Below are 19,809 nucleotides of genomic sequence, written 5' to 3' on the forward strand. Positions count from 1 at the left end.
AGTTTCAAGTTTGGGGAAGATAATTTTCACCATAAAAATGCCCCTTTATAATAAAAGTATTACATGCATATGTAACAGTATAGCTTCCGTCCCTCTTCTCGCCCCAACCTGGGCTTGAACCAGGGACCCTCTGCACACATCAACAACTGACACCCACGAAGCATCGTTATCCATCGCGCCACAAAAGCCGCGGCCCTTGCAGAGCAAGGGGAACAACTACTTCAGGTCTCAGAGCGAGTGACGTCACCCGATTGAAACGCTATTAGTGCGCACCACTACTAACTAGCTAGCCATTTCACATCGGTTACACATAATCACATTTGCGTTTACTTTTGATAATGGTGTTTTTGCTAATGGAACATTTGGCGCTTATAGCCTGCTGCCATGTGTGCATTGCTGCGCTTGTAATGTGAAGAACGGATTTTTTTAGGGTGCATTACGGCCACAAAGGGGATGCTGCCGTGAAATTCGAGGCTTTATCAAGTACTTGTCAAATTGTGAATGAGAGACTGATGAAGTGTGTACAGCCTGCGCAAAAAAACAAAGCAGAGCTCATGCCTTTTCAAGCGACTTTTTTCAAATCATCATTAGTCTCATCATGCAGCCTTACAATGTATTAATCAAAACATATAGCCCAACGTTTGTAGAACAACTAAAGTTACATTAATAACTCTAAATTAAGCATATAGGAGGACCTATTTCTTTGTTAACCACTCAACACAGAACAGCAACATGTGAGCACTCCCTCAAATCGTTTGGAGAAAATATTTCTATTTTATTCAGGTTTGTTCAATTGTATTCCTCATGCTATAAAATAATGCCACGGAATTCTAAGCTAATCTAGTCTGCTAAATGAACCAGCGTAGCCCACAGCCATTTGGCACAGCCAGATCAGGACCTAACATCAGGACAACTCAGAGTATGTTGTTCTGTTCTTCTGAAATAGACTACATTTTCTTCATATCATGTTGTCTTTAGACCTGTCTAAAATAAACAATGGATTTATTGTGAAGGTGTAGGCATGTATTTCATGGATTTATTAGAATATAGATGTTCCAAAGGTCAGCATCAGTGGCTTGTAGGCTGTGTGTGGAAGCCAGGAGATGCTGAATGTGTTTATGTTAATTAACGGTCAATTTCCGTGAGACCGACAGTTATTTTCATTACGATCACTGGCTGACGTAATTTCGTGACCGCCACAGCCCTAATGCAGCCTGGTTTTATTTACACATTTTACATTTTAGTCATTTAGCAGACGCTCTTATCCAGAGCGACTTACAGTAGTGAATGCATACATTTCATTAAAAAAAATTCTCCGTACTGGTCCCAGCAGCTATCTTAAAATATAACTGTGCTCTGTGCTTCTCCCAGCGTGTACTTCATAGCCTATAGATTATTTGATTTAAGACTACACTAAATATCCTATAGGCGTACTTGATATTGCTCGCCCAGCGGAGAATCAGAGATGAAGGGTGGCATCGGGGATATATAGACTAATAAGCAACTCATTCTAAAACACTGAGAAATATTTACATTTCATCAATTACAAATGACATAACCCTCCCCATTACATTTACATTTTAGTCATTTAGCAGACACTCTTATCCAGAGCGACTTACAGTAGTGAATGCATACATTTCAATTCATAATTATTATTTTATGTTTTTTCCCCCCCGTACTGGTCCCCCGTGGGAATCGAACCCACAACCCTGGCGTTGCAAACACCATGCTCTACCAACTGAGCCACAAGGGTCCCCTTGGACTAGATTAACGAAATACTAAACCGTCCCCTTGACTGAAATGTTAAAAGCGTATGACCCTCCCCACATTTTCCAGCTACCCATTATGTAAATTTAGATCCATCCCTAACATTCTGTTTCTGTACCACAACGACCGTTTTGTCTATTCTTCCTATTTTAGTCGTTGTTATAGCACTGTACCCAGGGGGTGGAATTGGGGTGGGGAGACAGATTTCCCAAAGTGAAGTCATTATATTGACATGGGTGGAATTTCGATGTGTTTGTTACATAGAATTTGGGGAGTTTCCATAGTGATTTGTTTCCTATTTCTACCCTTGACAATACTCAACCATTACCTTTTGCCTTATTTCTAATCTAGTGGAGTAAAAGGCCACCCAGAGCAGGGAGCAACACAGTATTATCTGAAGGCAATACAAAGGAGTACAGATGCCATATCTTAATTTGATCCTCCCTGTTGTCGTAGAAATGCAAGATTGTACTGTGTTCGAGGTTTTAAAAGGTGGCAGGTAGCCTAGTGCTTTGGGCCAGTAACCCGAAAGGTTGCTGGATCGAATCCCCGAGCTGTCGTTCTGCCCCCTGAACAAGACAGTTAACCCACTGTTCCCCGGTAGGCCGTCATTGTAAATAAGAATTTGTTCTTAACTGACTTGCCTAGTTAAATAAAGGTTCAATAAAAAAAATTATAATCATAAAGTTTGTAATTTCCACTTATACATTTCTGACTTGATTTGACCTAACGAAAAAAATCTAAACAACTCCAACAAAAATGTCCATTCATTATAATTCACATTTCCTGTTGCTGCGGGATTCTTTTCCTGTTTTTTAAAAAATGGGTCAAATTAAGTTAGGGCATCTGTTCAGTAGAATTACCTTCTGTGGACTGACTAGATAGAACAGAGAGGCCCCACTAGCTGTCCTGTCCGTCATGATCCTGTCACTAAGGCTGCTTTGGGGACTTGGCTCTGGCTGGGAGTGTTGTGTTGAATCACTCATCCAAGGTCAATAGTACGATCTTAGATGAACATTGTAACACACACACACACACACACACACACACACACACACACACATTTTCCTTAAGTTAGTCTATCCCGGGGGAAGTGGAATCACCAGAGCTATTTTCATATTGCAGCAGTTTAGAGGTCAAACTCCACTCTCTTTCTGTTGTGTCGTCCTCTGTAAGGAGAGACAGAGAGAGAGAGAAGGGTTTGGAGGGCTGGGGACTATTTATTGCCAATGTTTAATCTGCAAAGCCTTTCGAAGTCAGAGTAGCTTTAAGTAGATCACATATGATCAGATTTAATCTTATGGTTTCACTCCATTACCCTGGACCGTTACATGGTGGTTTCACTACATTACCCTGGACCGTAACATGATGGTTTCACTACATTACCCTGGACCGTTACATGATGGTTTCACTACATTACCCTGGACCGTTGCATGATGGTTTCACTCCATTACCCTGGACCGTTACATGGTGGTTTCACTACATTACCCTGGACCGTTACATGGTGGTTTCACTACATTACCCTGGACCGTTGCATGATGGTTTCACTCCATTACCCTGGACCGTTACATGGTGGTTTCACTACATTACCCTGGACCGTTACATGATGGTTTCACTCCATTACCCTGGACCATTACATGGTGGTTTCACTACATTACCCTGGACCGTTGCATGATGGTTTCACTACATTACCCTGGACCATTACATGGTGGTTTCACTACATTACCCTGGACCATAACATGATGGTTTCACTCCATTACCCTGGACCATAACATGATGGTTTCACTACATTACCCTGGACCGTTACATGATGGTTTCACTACATTACCCTGGACCGTTACATGATGGTTTCACTACATTACCCTGGACCGTTACATGATGGTTTCACTACATTACCCTGGACCGTTACATGATGGTTTCACTACATTACCCTGGACCATTACATGATGGTTTCACTCCATTACCCTGGACCATAACATGATGGTTTCACTCATTACCCTGGACCGTTACATGGTGGTTTCACTACATTACCCTGGACCGTTACATGATGGTTTCACTACATTACCCTGGACCGTTACATGATGGTTTCACTCCATTACCCTGGACCGTTACATGATGGTTTCACTCCATTACCCTGGACCGTTACATGATGGTTTCACTACATTACCCTGGACCGTTACATGATGGTTTCACTACATTACCCTGGACCGTTACATGATGGTTTCACTACATTACCCTGGACCGTTACATGATGGTTTCACTCCATTACCCTGGACTGTTACATGATGGTTTCACTCCATTACCCTGGACCGTTGCATGATGGTTTCACTACATTACCCTGGACCGTTACATGATGGTTTCACTACATTACCCTGGACCGTTACATGATGGTTTCACTCCATTACCCTGGACTGTTACATGATGGTTTCACTCCATTACCCTGGACCGTTGCATGATGGTTTCACTACATTACCCTGGACCGTTACATGATGGTTTCACTACATTACCCTGGACCGTTACATGATGGTTTCACTACATTACCCTGGACCGTTACATGATGGTTTCACTCCATTACCCTGGACTGTTACATGATGGTTTCACTCCATTACCCTGGACCGTTACATGATGGTTTCACTCCATTACCCTGGACCGTTGCATGATGGTTTCACTACATTACCCTGGACCGTTACATGATGGTTTCACTACATTACCCTGGACCGTTACATGATGGTTTCACTCCATTACCCTGGACCGTTACATGATGGTTTCACTACATTACCCTGGACCGTTGCATGATGGTTTCACTCATTACCCTGGACCGTTGCATGATGGTTTCACTCCATTACCCTGGACCGTTACATGATGGTTTCACTCCATTACCCTGGACCGTTGCATGATGGTTTCACTCCATTACCCTGGACTGTTACATGATGGTTTCACATACTCTGTCAGCTTTCACATTGAAGAGGCCCTAATTCAGTTTTGTCCTCTGCTGCTGTCCACAGCCAAGACACAACGCCGAGGCACTCTTCTTCTCCTTTGTCAATCAAGTTCACTTCTTGTCCACTCTTCGAGTGTGATGTCTGGTGTGTAGACCTCTCACTGAGCTGCTGACTCGTGCTTTTCAGCAGAGCCCTTCTTCTTTCAGTGCAGAAACAACACTTATAGTCTCTCTCCTCGTCATCGTTGCGCAGTGGGGTTGCTTTCCTCGCGTCCCTCGCTGTTCTTCCATTGGCAGCAATGTACTCATAAAGCGTTTCACCAACAAGCTGCTTACGGTTACGAAAAGTAAATCTCTCTGCCTATAAAGAAATCTCTTGTACACTTGTAAGCAATTCCTTCAGATCAGTCAAGTTTAGCTGGGGCAGCCAAGTCTTTCAATAAAGGCAATGTCTTTCGTTGGGGATAACAGACAGAAAACAGACCTTTTCTTCTTTTGTCAACTGCTGAAATCGATCCTAGAAGGTTTTCACTGCTGAACAGCGCCATATTCAACCATCTTCTTGATGACTCGCGCTTCTTGCTAACGAAGGAAGCTACCCACTGTTGCTAAAATACACTGGGAAAATCCCTGTCGTGGACTCCTATAATAAACACTGCTGAATCTGTGTGATTTATGTCCTTGGGGGAGATAATCGACAAGCCCTTTATGTCCATGGGGGTTACTCGACAAGCCCTTTATGTCCATGGGGGGGGAGATAATCGACAAGCCCTTTATGTCCATGGGGGGGGATAATCGACAAGCCCTTTATGTCCATGGGGGGGAATACTTGACAAGCCCTTTATGTCCATGGGGGGGTTACTCGACAAGCCCTTTATGTCCATTGGGGGGGTTACTCGACAAGCCCTTTATGTCCATTGGGGGGGGTTACTCGACAAGCCCTTTATGTCCATGGGGGGGGGATACTCGACAAGCCCTTTATGTCCATTGTTGGGGGGGGAATACTTGACAAGCCCTTTATGTCCATTGTTGGGGGGGGAATACTCGACAAGCCCTTTATGTCCATTGGGGGGGGGGGGAATAGTCCATTGTTTGGGGGGTTACTCGACAAGCCCTTTATGTCCATTGTTGGGGGGGTTACTCGACAAGCCCTTTATGTCCATTGGGGGGGGGGGTTCCCCACTGCACATACTGTTGTTTTTACTGTTACTGTCTTTCTATTTGTCATTAACTGACTCTATGTTCTATCTTTCTCCTAACTAGCTAACTGACCCATGACTGTCTCCCCCCGTATCAGGTACTGGCGTCGCCGGCTGGGCCTGCAGGTTGTCTACTCTGAGAACAGAGGTTACCGGTTCTGTTACTCCCACAGAGGGAAGCCTGGTCCAGGCCGCCCCTCTATTCTCATGCTCCACGGCTTTTCTGCTAACAAGGACATGTGGCTGCCTGTGGCTAAGGTACAGTATGGACAGCCATAGGACAGCCATAGGACAACCATAGGACAACCTTGCACACATTTTGCAGGAATCACATTTACTAAAAATACACTCACTTTAAGTTGCTTTGAGTGTCTGATAAATATCACAGATAATGTCTACCTGAAATCAGACCATACAGTGATCATCGTACATCAGACCATACAGTGAACATAGTAAACAGTATCATAGTACATCAGACCATACAGTGAACATAGTAAACAGTATCATAGTACATCAGACCATACAGTGAACATAGTAAACAGTATCATAGTACATCAGACCATACAGTGAACATAGTAAACAGTATCATAGTACATCAGACCATACAGTGAACATAGTAAACAGTATCATAGTACATCAGACCATACAGTGAACATAGTAAACAGTGAACATAGTACATCAGACCATACAGTGAACATAGTAAACAGTATCATAGTACATCAGACCATACAGTGAACATAGTAAACAGTATCATAGTAAACAGTATCATAGTACATCAGACTATACAGTGAACATAGTAAACAGTATCATAGTAAACAGTATCATAGTACATCAGACTATACAGTGAACATAGTAAACAGCAGTGTTGTAGTACTTGTGTCCAGGATTCGAACTCGAGTCCCGATTTTCATGACTTGCCTGCTCGACAATTGGTGACTCGGACTGGCCTTCTCGTGACTTGTTTTTGGACTGGATTGGTCACTATGATAAGCAGAATATTGGGTGTGCTGAGCAGCAAGGGTTGTGTTCTGTTGCTAGCAGTGGGAAGGACACGCCACAACGGCACATGCAGCCACATCATCCGCCCCACATCATCCGCCCCACATCATCAGCCCCACATCATCAGCCCCACATCATCAGCCCCACATCATCCGCCCCACATCATCAGCCCCACATCATCCGCCCCACATCATCAGCCCCACATCATCCGCCCCACATCATCCGCCCCACATCATCCGCCCCACATCATCAGCCCCACATCATCAGCCCCACATCATCCGCCCCACATCATCCGCCCCACATCATCCGCCCCACATCATCCGCCCACATCATCGCTCCGCCCACGTGACAAATAACATTTGATTTGATCAGCTGGTCATCAAATCAAATTGTATTAGTCACATGTGCAGAATACAACATTGAAATGCTTACTTACGAGCACCTAACCAACAATGCAGTTTAAAAAAAATACGGATAAGAATAACAAATAAAAGTAACAAGTAATTAAACCAGTCCCACAGCCAGGTTCTGACCAGGTCCATAGCCAGGTTCAGACCAGGTCCATAGCCAGGTTCTGACCAGTCCCATAGCCAGGTTCTGACCAGGTCCATAGCCAGGTTCTGACCAGGTCCATAGCCAGGTTCTGACCAGGTCCATAGCCAGGTTCTGACCAGGTCCATAGCCAGGTTCTGACCAGGTCCATAGCCAGGTTCTGACCAGGTCCATAGCCAGGTTCAGACCAGGTCCATAGCCAGGTTCAGACCAGTCCCATAGCCAGGTTCTGACCAGGTCCATAGCCAGGTTCTGACCAGGTCCATAGCCAGGTTCAGACCAGGTCCATAGCCAGGTTCAGACCAGGTCCATAGCCAGGTTCAGACCAGGTCCATAGCCAGGTTCAGACCAGTCCCACAGCCAGGTTCTGACCAGGTCCATAGCCAGGTTCTGACCAGTCTCACAGCCAGGTTCTGACCAGTCTCACAGCCAGGTTCTGACTAGTCTCCCCCCTACATCCCATAGCCAGGTCCACAGCCAGGTTCTGACTAGTCTCCCCCCTGCATCCCATAGCCAGGTCCATAACCAGGTTCTGACCAGTCCAACAGCCAGGTTCTGACCAGTCTGGATATGTTTTTAAACTACACATATCAGTGGGCAATCACAAAGAAAGTAGCTGAGAGAATGTTAGAATTATTACAACTAATAATCTGACAGGCGCAATAGCCAAGTCCATCGAGAGACCATTCATCCCTTCAAAACATCATTATTGATTTGACATAACTATTGAACGTTAAAATAGAAATGTGTGAGTCTGTGTACGAAGGAGACTTATTTGTTTTCATATTGAAGGCAATTATGACCATTGGGGAAGGAGGAAAATCTTTGCCTAACTTCAATACTCGCATGAAAGTCTTCCCGCCAGCCCGCCACTAGTTGTTGCTAGGCAGATTTCCTCTAACAAATCAAAAGAAGCGTAAATGTAGCAGCAGACTAGCATCATTCATTTTGCTTTCAAAAGTTTTTTTTTTAATCTGCACATAAACCAACAGAAAATAGCACATTTTAATATTGAACTCAGACCCAGTGACTCAGACTGGAGCACTGGGACTAGGACTCAGATCCAGTGACTCAGACTGGAGCACTGGGACTAGGACTCAGATCCAGTGACTCAGACTGGAGCACTGGGACTAGGACTCAGATCCAGTGACTCAGACTGGGACCAGGTCTCAGACCCAGTAACTCAGACTGGAGCACTGGGACCAGGACTCAGATCCAGTGACTCAGACTGGAGCACTGGGACCAGGACACGCACTGGGACCCATGACTGGAACGCTGGGATTCGGACTTTAGTCAAAGGGACTCTTGACTCGAGCATTGGTGACTCTGACTCGGACATAGCCATAGTGACTCGGACTCGTGCACAGGGGACTTGGGACTCGACCTCAAGGTTTATTGACTCGACTACAACACTGGTGAACAGTCATGTTACATTGCTTTTATACCTTTTGTAACGATGTAATTACTACAGTAACAATGCTATGTTAGCACCTACTAAATAACGTAACGTGCTAATACAATGTTGTTAGTAGTGCAATAACAGGATAAGGATCATTAATGGATAAAGTAGACAGGATATGTAGACTAGAGGAATGTTTGTCGTTTTTAACTGTGATGTACCTAGAATATAACTGTGTTAACTGTTTATCTTTATCTGTAGTAGATAGACAGTGTGGTTGGGGTGTTAACTGTGCTGTTTATCTTTATCTGTAGTAGATAGACAGTGTGGTTGGGGTGTTAACTGTGCTGTTTATCTTTATCTGTAGTAGATAGACAGTGTGGTTGGGGTGTTAACTGTTTATCTTTATCTGTAGTAGATAGACAGTGTGGTTGGGGTGTTAACTGTTTATCTTTATCTGTAGTAGATAGACAGTGTGGTTGGGGTGTTAACTGTTTATCTTTATCTGTAGTAGATAGACAGTGTGGTTGGGGTGTTAACTGTGCTGTTTATCTTTATCTGTAGTAGATAGACAGTGTGGTTGGGGTGTTAACTGTTTATCTTTATCTGTAGTAGATAGACAGTGTGGTTGGGGTGTTAACTGTTTATCTTTATCTGTAGTAGATAGACAGTGTGGTTGGGGTGTTAACTGTTTATCTTTATCTGTAGTAGATAGACAGTGTGGTTGGGGTGTTAATTGCTGTTTATCTTTATCTGTAGTAGATAGACAGTGTGGTTGGGGTGTTAAGGCTGTTTATCTTTATCTGTAGTAGATAGACAGTGTGGTTGGGGTGTTAACTGTTTATCTTTATCTGTAGTAGATAGACAGCGTGGTTGGGGTGTTAACTGTTTATCTTTATCTGTAGTAGATAGACAGTGTGGTTGGGGTGTTAACTGTTTATCTTTATCTGTAGTAGATAGACAGTGTGGTTGGGGTGTTAACTGTTTATCTTTATCTGTAGTAGATAGACAGTGTGGTTGGGGTGTTAACTGTTTATCTTTATCTGTAGTAGATAGACAGTGTGGTTGGGGTGTTAACTGTTTATCTTTATCTGTAGTAGATAGACAGTGTGGTTGGGGTGTTAACTGTTTATCTTTATCTGTAGTAGATAGACAGTGTGGTTGGGGTGTTAACTGTTTATCTTTATCTGTAGTAGATAGACAGTGTGGTTGGGGTGTTAACTGGTTTATCTTTATCTGTAGTAGATAGACAGTGTGGTTGGGGTGTTAACTGTTTATCTTTATCTGTAGTAGATAGACAGTGTGGTTGGGGTGTTAACTGTTTATCTTTATCTGTAGTAGATAGACAGTGTGGTTGGGGTGTTAACTGTGCTGTTTATCTTTATCTGTAGTAGATAGACAGTGTGGTTGGGGTGTTAACTGTGCTGTTTATCTTTATCTGTAGTAGATAGACAGTGTGGTTGGGGTGTTAACTGTTTATCTTTATCTGTAGTAGATAGACAGTGTGGTTGGGGTGTTAACTGTTTATCTTTATCTGTAGTAGATAGACAGTGTGGTTGGGGTGTTAACTGTTTATCTTTATCTGTAGTAGATAGACAGTGTGGTTGGGGTGTTAACTGTTTATCTTTATCTGTAGTAGATAGACAGTGTGGTTGGGGTGTTAACTGTTTATCTTTATCTGTAGTAGATAGACAGTGTGGTTGGGGTGTTAACTGTTTATCTTTATCTGTAGTAGATAGACAGTGTGGTTGGGGTGTTAACTGTTTATCTTTATCTGTAGTAGATAGACAGTGTGGTTGGGGTGTTAACTGTTTATCTTTATCTGTAGTAGATAGACAGTGTGGTTGGGGTGTTAACTGTTTATCTTTATCTGTAGTAGATAGACAGTGTGGTTGGGGTGTTAATCTGTTTATCTTTATCTGTAGTAGATAGACAGTGTGGTTGGGGTGTTAACTGTGCTGTTTATCTTTATCTGTAGTAGATAGACAGTGTGGTTGGGGTGTTAACTGTTTATCTTTATCTGTAGTAGATAGACAGTGTGGTTGGGGTGTTAACTGTTTATCTTTATCTGTAGTAGATAGACAGTGTGGTTGGGGTGTTAACTGTTTATCTTTATCTGTAGTAGATAGACAGTGTGGTTGGGGTGTTAACTGTTTATCTTTATCTGTAGTAGATAGACAGTGTGGTTGGGGTGTTAATGCTGTTTATCTTTATCTGTAGTAGATAGACAGTGTGGTTGGGGTGTTAACTGTTTATCTTTATCTGTAGTAGATAGACAGTGTGGTTGGGGTGTTAACTGTTTATCTTTATCTGTAGTAGATAGACAGTGTGGTTGGGGTGTTAACTGTTTATCTTTATCTGTAGTAGATAGACAGTGTGGTTGGGGTGTTAACTGTTTATCTTTATCTGTAGTAGATAGACAGTGTGGTTGGGGTGTTAACTGTTTATCTTTATCTGTAGTAGATAGACAGTGTGGTTGGGGTGTTAACTGTTTATCTTTATCTGTAGTAGATAGACAGTGTGGTTGGGGTGTTAACTGTTTATCTTTATCTGTAGTAGATAGACAGTGTGGTTGGGGTGTTAACTGTGCTGTTTATCTTTATCTGTAGTAGATAGACAGTGTGGTTGGGGTGTTAATGCTGTTTATCTTTATCTGTAGTAGATAGACAGTGTGGTTGGGGTGTTAACTGTTTATCTTTATCTGTAGTAGATAGACAGTGTGGTTGGGGTGTTAACTGTGCTGTTTATCTTTATCTGTAGTAGATAGACAGTGTGGTTGGGGTGTTAACTGTTTATCTTTATCTGTAGTAGATAGACAGTGTGGTTGGGGTGTTAACTGTTTATCTTTATCTGTAGTAGATAGACAGTGTGGTTGGGGTGTTAACTGTTTATCTTTATCTGTAGTAGATAGACAGTGTGGTTGGGGTGTTAACTGTTTATCTTTATCTGTAGTAGATAGACAGTGTGGTTGGGGTGTTAACTGTTTATCTTTATCTGTAGTAGATAGACAGTGTGGTTGGGGTGTTAACTGTCTGTTTATCTTTATCTGTAGTAGATAGACAGTGTGGTTGGGGTGTTAATGCTGTTTATCTTTATCTGTAGTAGATAGACAGTGTGGTTGGGGTGTTAACTGTTTATCTTTATCTGTAGTAGATAGACAGTGTGGTTGGGGTGTTAACTGTGCTGTTTATCTTTATCTGTAGTAGATAGACAGTGTGGTTGGGGTGTTAACTGTGCTGTTTATCTTTATCTGTAGTAGATAGACAGTGTGGTTGGGGTGTTAACTGTTTATCTTTATCTGTAGTAGATAGACAGTGTGGTTGGGGTGTTAACTGTTTATCTTTATCTGTAGTAGATAGACAGTGTGGTTGGGGTGTTAACTGTGCTGTTTATCTTTATCTGTAGTAGATAGACAGTGTGGTTGGGGTGTTAACTGTTTATCTTTATCTGTAGTAGATAGACAGTGTGGTTGGGGTGTTAACTGTGTTATCTTTATCTGTAGTAGATAGACAGTGTGGTTGGGGTGTTAACTGTTTATCTTTATCTGTAGTAGATAGACAGTGTGGTTGGGGTGTTAACTGTTTATCTTTATCTGTAGTAGATAGACAGTGTGGTTGGGGTGTTAACTGTTTATCTTTATCTGTAGTAGATAGACAGTGTGGTTGGGGTGTTAACTGTTTATCTTTATCTGTAGTAGATAGACAGTGTGGTTGGGGTGTTAACTGTTTATCTTTATCTGTAGTAGATAGACAGTGTGGTTGGGGTGTTAACTGTTTATCTTTATCTGTAGTAGATAGACAGTGTGGTTGGGGTGTTAACTGTTTATCTTTATCTGTAGTAGATAGACAGTGTGGTTGGGGTGTTAACTGTTTATCTTTATCTGTAGTAGATAGACAGTGTGGTTGGGGTGTTAACTGTGCTGTTTATCTTTATCTGTAGTAGATAGACAGTGTGGTTGGGGTGTTAACTGTTTATCTTTATCTGTAGTAGATAGACAGTGTGGTTGGGGTGTTAACTGTGCTGTTTATCTTTATCTGTAGTAGATAGACAGTGTGGTTGGGGTGTTAACTGTTTATCTTTATCTGTAGTAGATAGACAGTGTGGTTGGGGTGTTAACTGTTTATCTTTATCTGTAGTAGATAGACAGTGTGGTTGGGGTGTTAACTGTGCTGTTTATCTTTATCTGTAGTAGATAGACAGTGTGGTTGGGGTGTTAACTGTTTATCTTTATCTGTAGTAGATAGACAGTGTGGTTGGGGTGTTAACTGTTTATCTTTATCTGTAGTAGATAGACAGTGTGGTTGGGGTGTTAACTGTTTATCTTTATCTGTAGTAGATAGACAGTGTGGTTGGGGTGTTAACTCTGTTTATCTTTATCTGTAGTAGATAGACAGTGTGGTTGGGGTGTTAACTGTTTATCTTTATCTGTAGTAGATAGACAGTGTGGTTGGGGTGTTAACTGTTTATCTTTATCTGTAGTAGATAGACAGTGTGGTTGGGGTGTTAACTGTTTATCTTTATCTGTAGTAGATAGACAGTGTGGTTGGGGTGTTAACTGTTTATCTTTATCTGTAGTAGATAGACAGTGTGGTTGGGGTGTTAACTGTTTATCTTTATCTGTAGTAGATAGACAGTGTGGTTGGGGTGTTAACTGTTTATCTTTATCTGTAGTAGATAGACAGTGTGGTTGGGGTGTTAACTGTTTATCTTTATCTGTAGTAGATAGACAGTGTGGTTGGGGTGTTAACTGTGCTGTTTATCTTTATCTGTAGTAGATAGACAGTGTGGTTGGGGTGTTAACTGTTTATCTTTATCTGTAGTAGATAGACAGTGTGGTTGGGGTGTTAACTGTTTATCTTTATCTGTAGTAGATAGACAGTGTGGTTGGGGTGTTAACTGTGCTGTTTATCTTTATCTGTAGTAGATAGACAGTGTGGTTGGGGTGTTAACTGTGTTATCTTTATCTGTAGTAGATAGACAGTGTGGTTGGGGTGTTAACTGTTTATCTTTATCTGTAGTAGATAGACAGTGTGGTTGGGGTGTTAACTGTTTATCTTTATCTGTAGTAGATAGACAGTGTGGTTGGGGTGTTAACTGTTTATCTTTATCTGTAGTAGATAGACAGTGTGGTTGGGGTGTTAACTGTTTATCTTTATCTGTAGTAGATAGACAGTGTGGTTGGGGTGTTAACTGTTTATCTTTATCTGTAGTAGATAGACAGTGTGGTTGGGGTGTTAACTGTTTATCTTTATCTGTAGTAGATAGACAGTGTGGTTGGGGTGTTAATGGCTGTTTATCTTTATCTGTAGTAGATAGACAGTGTGGTTGGGGTGTTAACTGTTTATCTTTATCTGTAGTAGATAGACAGTGTGGTTGGGGTGTTAACTGTTTATCTTTATCTGTAGTAGATAGACAGTGTGGTTGGGGTGTTAACTGTTTATCTTTATCTGTAGTAGATAGACAGTGTGGTTGGGGTGTTAACTGTTTATCTTTATCTGTAGTAGATAGACAGTGTGGTTGGGGTGTTAACTGTTTATCTTTATCTGTAGTAGATAGACAGTGTGGTTGGGGTGTTAACTGTTTATCTTTATCTGTAGTAGATAGACAGTGTGGTTGGGGTGTTAACTGTTTATCTTTATCTGTAGTAGATAGACAGTGTGGTTGGGGTGTTAACTGTTTATCTTTATCTGTAGTAGATAGACAGTGTGGTTGGGGTGTTAATCTGTTTATCTTTATCTGTAGTAGATAGACAGTGTGGTTGGGGTGTTAACTGTGCTGTTTATCTTTATCTGTAGTAGATAGACAGTGTGGTTGGGGTGTTAACTGTTTATCTTTATCTGTAGTAGATAGACAGTGTGGTTGGGGTGTTAACTGTTTATCTTTATCTGTAGTAGATAGACAGTGTGGTTGGGGTGTTAAGCTGTTTATCTTTATCTGTAGTAGATAGACAGTGTGGTTGGGGTGTTAACTGTTTATCTTTATCTGTAGTAGATAGACAGTGTGGTTGGGGTGTTAACTGTTTATCTTTATCTGTAGTAGATAGACAGTGTGGTTGGGGTGTTAAGCTGTTTATCTTTATCTGTAGTAGATAGACAGTGTGGTTGGGGTGTTAACTGTTTATCTTTATCTGTAGTAGATAGACAGTGTGGTTGGGGTGTTAACTGTTTATCTTTATCTGTAGTAGATAGACAGTGTGGTTGGGGTGTTAACTGTGCTGTTTATCTTTATCTGTAGTAGATAGACAGTGTGGTTGGGGTGTTAACTGTGCTGTTTATCTTTATCTGTAGTAGATAGACAGTGTGGTTGGGGTGTTAACTGTTTATCTTTATCTGTAGTAGATAGACAGTGTGGTTGGGGTGTTAACTGTTTATCTTTATCTGTAGTAGATAGACAGTGTGGTTGGGGTGTTAACTGTTTATCTGTAGTAGATAGACAGTGTGGTTGGGGTGTTAACTGTGCTGTTTATCTTTATCTGTAGTAGATAGACAGTGTGGTTGGGGTGTTAACTGTGTTATCTTTATCTGTAGTAGATAGACAGTGTGGTTGGGGTGTTAACTGTGCTGTTTATCTTTATCTGTAGTAGATAGACAGTGTGGTTGGGGTGTTAACTGTTTATCTTTATCTGTAGTAGATAGACAGTGTGGTTGGGGTGTTAACTGTTTATCTTTATCTGTAGTAGATAGACAGTGTGGTTGGGGTGTTAACTGTGCTGTTTATCTTTATCTGTAGTAGATAGACAGTGTGGTTGGGGTGTTAACTGTGCTGTTTATCTTTATCTGTAGTAGATAGACAGTGTGGTTGGGGTGTTAACTGTTTATCTTTATCTGTAGTAGATAGACAGTGTGGTTGGGGTGTTAACTGTGCTGTTTATCTTTATCTGTAGTAGATAGACAGTGTGGTTGGGGTGTTAACTGTTTATCTTTATCTGTAGTAGATAGACAGTGTGGTTGGGGTGTTAACTGTTTATCTTTATCTGTAGTAGATAGACAGTGTGGTTGGGGTGTTAACTGTTTATCTTTATCTGTAGTAGATAGACAGTGTGGTTGGGGTGTTAACTGTTTATCTTTATCTGTAGTAGATAGACAGTGTGGTTGGGGTGTTAACTGTTTATCTTTATCTGTAGTAGATAGACAGTGTGGTTGGGGTGTTAACTGTTTATCTTTATCTGTAGTAGATAGACAGTGTGGTTGGGGTGTTAACTGTTTATCTTTATCTGTAGTAGATAGACAGTGTGGTTGGGGTGTTAACTGTGCTGTTTATCTTTATCTGTAGTAGATAGACAGTGTGGTTGGGGTGTTAACTGTTTATCTTTATCTGTAGTAGATAGACAGTGTGGTTGGGGTGTTAACTGTTTATCTTTATCTGTAGTAGATAGACAGTGTGGTTGGGGTGTTAACTGTTTATCTTTATCTGTAGTAGATAGACAGTGTGGTTGGGGTGTTAACTGTGCTGTTTATCTTTATCTGTAGTAGATAGACAGTGTGGTTGGGGTGTTAACTGTGCTGTTTATCTTTATCTGTAGTAGATAGACAGTGTGGTTGGGGTGTTAACTGTTTATCTTTATCTGTAGTAGATAGACAGTGTGGTTGGGGTGTTAACTGTGCTGTTTATCTTTATCTGTAGTAGATAGACAGTGTGGTTGGGGTGTTAACTGTTTATCTTTATCTGTAGTAGATAGACAGTGTGGTTGGGGTGTTAACTGTGCTGTTTATCTTTATCTGTAGTAGATAGACAGTGTGGTTGGGGTGTTAACTGTGCTGTTTATCTTTATCTGTAGTAGATAGACAGTGTGGTTGGGGTGTTAACTGTTTATCTTTATCTGTAGTAGATAGACAGTGTGGTTGGGGTGTTAACTGTTTATCTTTATCTGTAGTAGATAGACAGTGTGGTTGGGGTGTTAACTGTTTATCTTTATCTGTAGTAGATAGACAGTGTGGTTGGGGTGTTAACTGTTTATCTTTATCTGTAGTAGATAGACAGTGTGGTTGGGGTGTTAACTGTTTATCTTTATCTGTAGTAGATAGACAGCGTGGTTGGGGTGTTAACTGTTTATCTTTATCTGTAGTAGATAGACAGTGTGGTTGGGGTGTTAACTGTTTATCTTTATCTGTAGTAGATAGACAGTGTGGTTGGGGTGTTAACTGTTTATCTTTATCTGTAGTAGATAGACAGTGTGGTTGGGGTGTTAACTGTTTATCTTTATCTGTAGTAGATAGACAGTGTGGTTGGGGTGTTAACTGTTTATCTTTATCTGTAGTAGATAGACAGTGTGGTTGGGGTGTTAACTGTGCTGTTTATCTTTATCTGTAGTAGATAGACAGTGTGGTTGGGGTGTTAACTGTTTATCTTTATCTGTAGTAGATAGACAGTGTGGTTGGGGTGTTAACTGTTTATCTTTATCTGTAGTAGATAGACAGTGTGGTTGGGGTGTTAACTGTTTATCTTTATCTGTAGTAGATAGACAGTGTGGTTGGGGTGTTAACTGTGCTGTATGTCTTTATCTGTAGTAGATAGACAGTGTGGTTGGGGTGTTAACTGTGCTGTTTATCTTTATCTGTAGTAGATAGACAGTGTGGTTGGGGTGTTAACTGTTTATCTTTATCTGTAGTAGATAGACAGTGTGGTTGGGGTGTTAACTGTTTGTCTTTATCTGTAGTAGATAGACAGTGTGGTTGGGGTGTTAATGCTGTTTATCTTTATCTGTAGTAGATAGACAGTGTGGTTGGGGTGTTAACTGTTTATCTTTATCTGTAGTAGATAGACAGTGTGGTTGGGGTGTTAATGCTGTTTATCTTTATCTGTAGTAGATAGACAGTGTGGTTGGGGTGTTAACTGTTTATCTTTATCTGTAGTAGATAGACAGTGTGGTTGGGGTGTTAACTGTTTATCTTTATCTGTAGTAGATAGACAGTGTGGTTGGGGTGTTAACTGTTTATCTTTATCTGTAGTAGATAGACAGTGTGGTTGGGGTGTTAACTGTTTATCTTTATCTGTAGTAGATAGACAGTGTGGTTGGGGTGTTAACTGTTTATCTTTATCTGTAGTAGATAGACAGTGTGGTTGGGGTGTTAACTGTTTATCTTTATCTGTAGTAGATAGACAGTGTGGTTGGGGTGTTAACTGTTTATCTTTATCTGTAGTAGATAGACAGTGTGGTTGGGGTGTTAACTGTTTATCTTTATCTGTAGTAGATAGACAGTGTGGTTGGGGTGTTAACTGTTTATCTTTATCTGTAGTAGATAGACAGTGTGGTTGGGGTGTTAACTGTTTATCTTTATCTGTAGTAGATAGACAGTGTGGTTGGGGTGTTAACTGTTTATCTTTATCTGTAGTAGATAGACAGTGTGGTTGGGGTGTTAAGCTGTTTATCTTTATCTGTAGTAGATAGACAGTGTGGTTGGGGTGTTAACTGTTTATCTTTATCTGTAGTAGATAGACAGTGTGGTTGGGGTGTTAACTGTTTATCTTTATCTGTAGTAGATAGACAGTGTGGTTGGGGTGTTAACTGTTTATCTTTATCTGTAGTAGATAGACAGTGTGGTTGGGGTGTTAACTGTTTATCTTTATCTGTAGTAGATAGACAGTGTGGTTGGGGTGTTAACTGTTTATCTTTATCTGTAGTAGATAGACAGTGTGGTTGGGGTGTTAACTGTTTATCTTTATCTGTAGTAGATAGACAGTGTGGTTGGGGTGTTAACTGTGCTGTTTATCTTTATCTGTAGTAGATAGACAGTGTGGTTGGGGTGTTAACTGTTTATCTTTATCTGTAGTAGATAGACAGTGTGGTTGGGGTGTTAACTGTTTATCTTTATCTGTAGTAGATAGACAGTGTGGTTGGGGTGTTAACTGTTTATCTTTATCTGTAGTAGATAGACAGTGTGGTTGGGGTGTTAACTGTTTATCTTTATCTGTAGTAGATAGACAGTGTGGTTGGGGTGTTAACTGTTTATCTTTATCTGTAGTAGATAGACAGTGTGGTTGGGGTGTTAACTGTTTATCTTTATCTGTAGTAGATAGACAGTGTGGTTGGGGTGTTAACTGTTTATCTTTATCTGTAGTAGATAGACAGTGTGGTTGGGGTGTTAATGTCTGTTTATCTTTATCTGTAGTAGATAGACAGTGTGGTTGGGGTGTTAACTGTTTATCTTTATCTGTAGTAGATAGACAGTGTGGTTGGGGTGTTAACTGTTGTTTATCTTTATCTGTAGTAGATAGACAGTGTGGTTGGGGTGTTAACTGTTTATCTTTATCTGTAGTAGATAGACAGTGTGGTTGGGGTGTTAACTGTTTGTCTTTATCTGTAGTAGATAGACAGTGTGGTTGGGGTGTTAACTGTGCTGTTTATCTTTATCTGTAGTAGATAGACAGTGTGGTTGGGGTGTTAACTGTTTATCTTTATCTGTAGTAGATAGACAGTGTGGTTGGGGTGTTAACTGTTTATCTTTATCTGTAGTAGATAGACAGTGTGGTTGGGGTGTTAACTGTTTATCTTTATCTGTAGTAGATAGACAGTGTGGTTGGGGTGTTAACTGTTTATCTTTATCTGTAGTAGATAGACAGTGTGGTTGGGGTGTTAACTGTTTATCTTTATCTGTAGTAGATAGACAGTGTGGTTGGGGTGTTAACTGTTTATCTTTATCTGTAGTAGATAGACAGTGTGGTTGGGGTGTTAACTGTTTATCTTTATCTGTAGTAGATAGACAGTGTGGTTGGGGTGTTAACTGTTTATCTTTATCTGTAGTAGATAGACAGTGTGGTTGGGGTGTTAACTGTTTATCTTTATCTGTAGTAGATAGACAGTGTGGTTGGGGTGTTAAGCTGTTTATCTTTATCTGTAGTAGATAGACAGTGTGGTTGGGGTGTTAACTGTTTATCTTTATCTGTAGTAGATAGACAGTGTGGTTGGGGTGTTAACTGTTTATCTTTATCTGTAGTAGATAGACAGTGTGGTT

At 41.0% G+C, this 19,809-nt stretch overlaps 1 protein-coding gene across 8 annotated transcripts in view; it reads left to right on the plus strand.

The window, feature by feature from the left end:
- abhd6 (Abhydrolase domain-containing protein 6) overlaps positions 1-19,809 on the plus strand; it is an 81,962-nt gene that overhangs the window by 13,728 nt on the left and 48,425 nt on the right. For all 8 annotated transcript variants that reach the window (XR_006762851.1, XR_006762848.1, XR_006762852.1 and 5 more), the window contains 1 exon segment: positions 6,006-6,165. Coding sequence is in view for 2 of the 8 variants with exons in the window: in XM_045711233.1 (XP_045567189.1) it covers positions 6,006-6,165 (160 nt within the window). In the remaining 6 variants the exon portion in view is untranslated.

The sequence above is a fragment of the Salmo salar genome, unplaced genomic scaffold (genome assembly GCF_905237065.1).
Source record: "Salmo salar unplaced genomic scaffold, Ssal_v3.1, whole genome shotgun sequence".
NCBI lineage: Eukaryota > Metazoa > Chordata > Actinopteri > Salmoniformes > Salmonidae > Salmo > Salmo salar.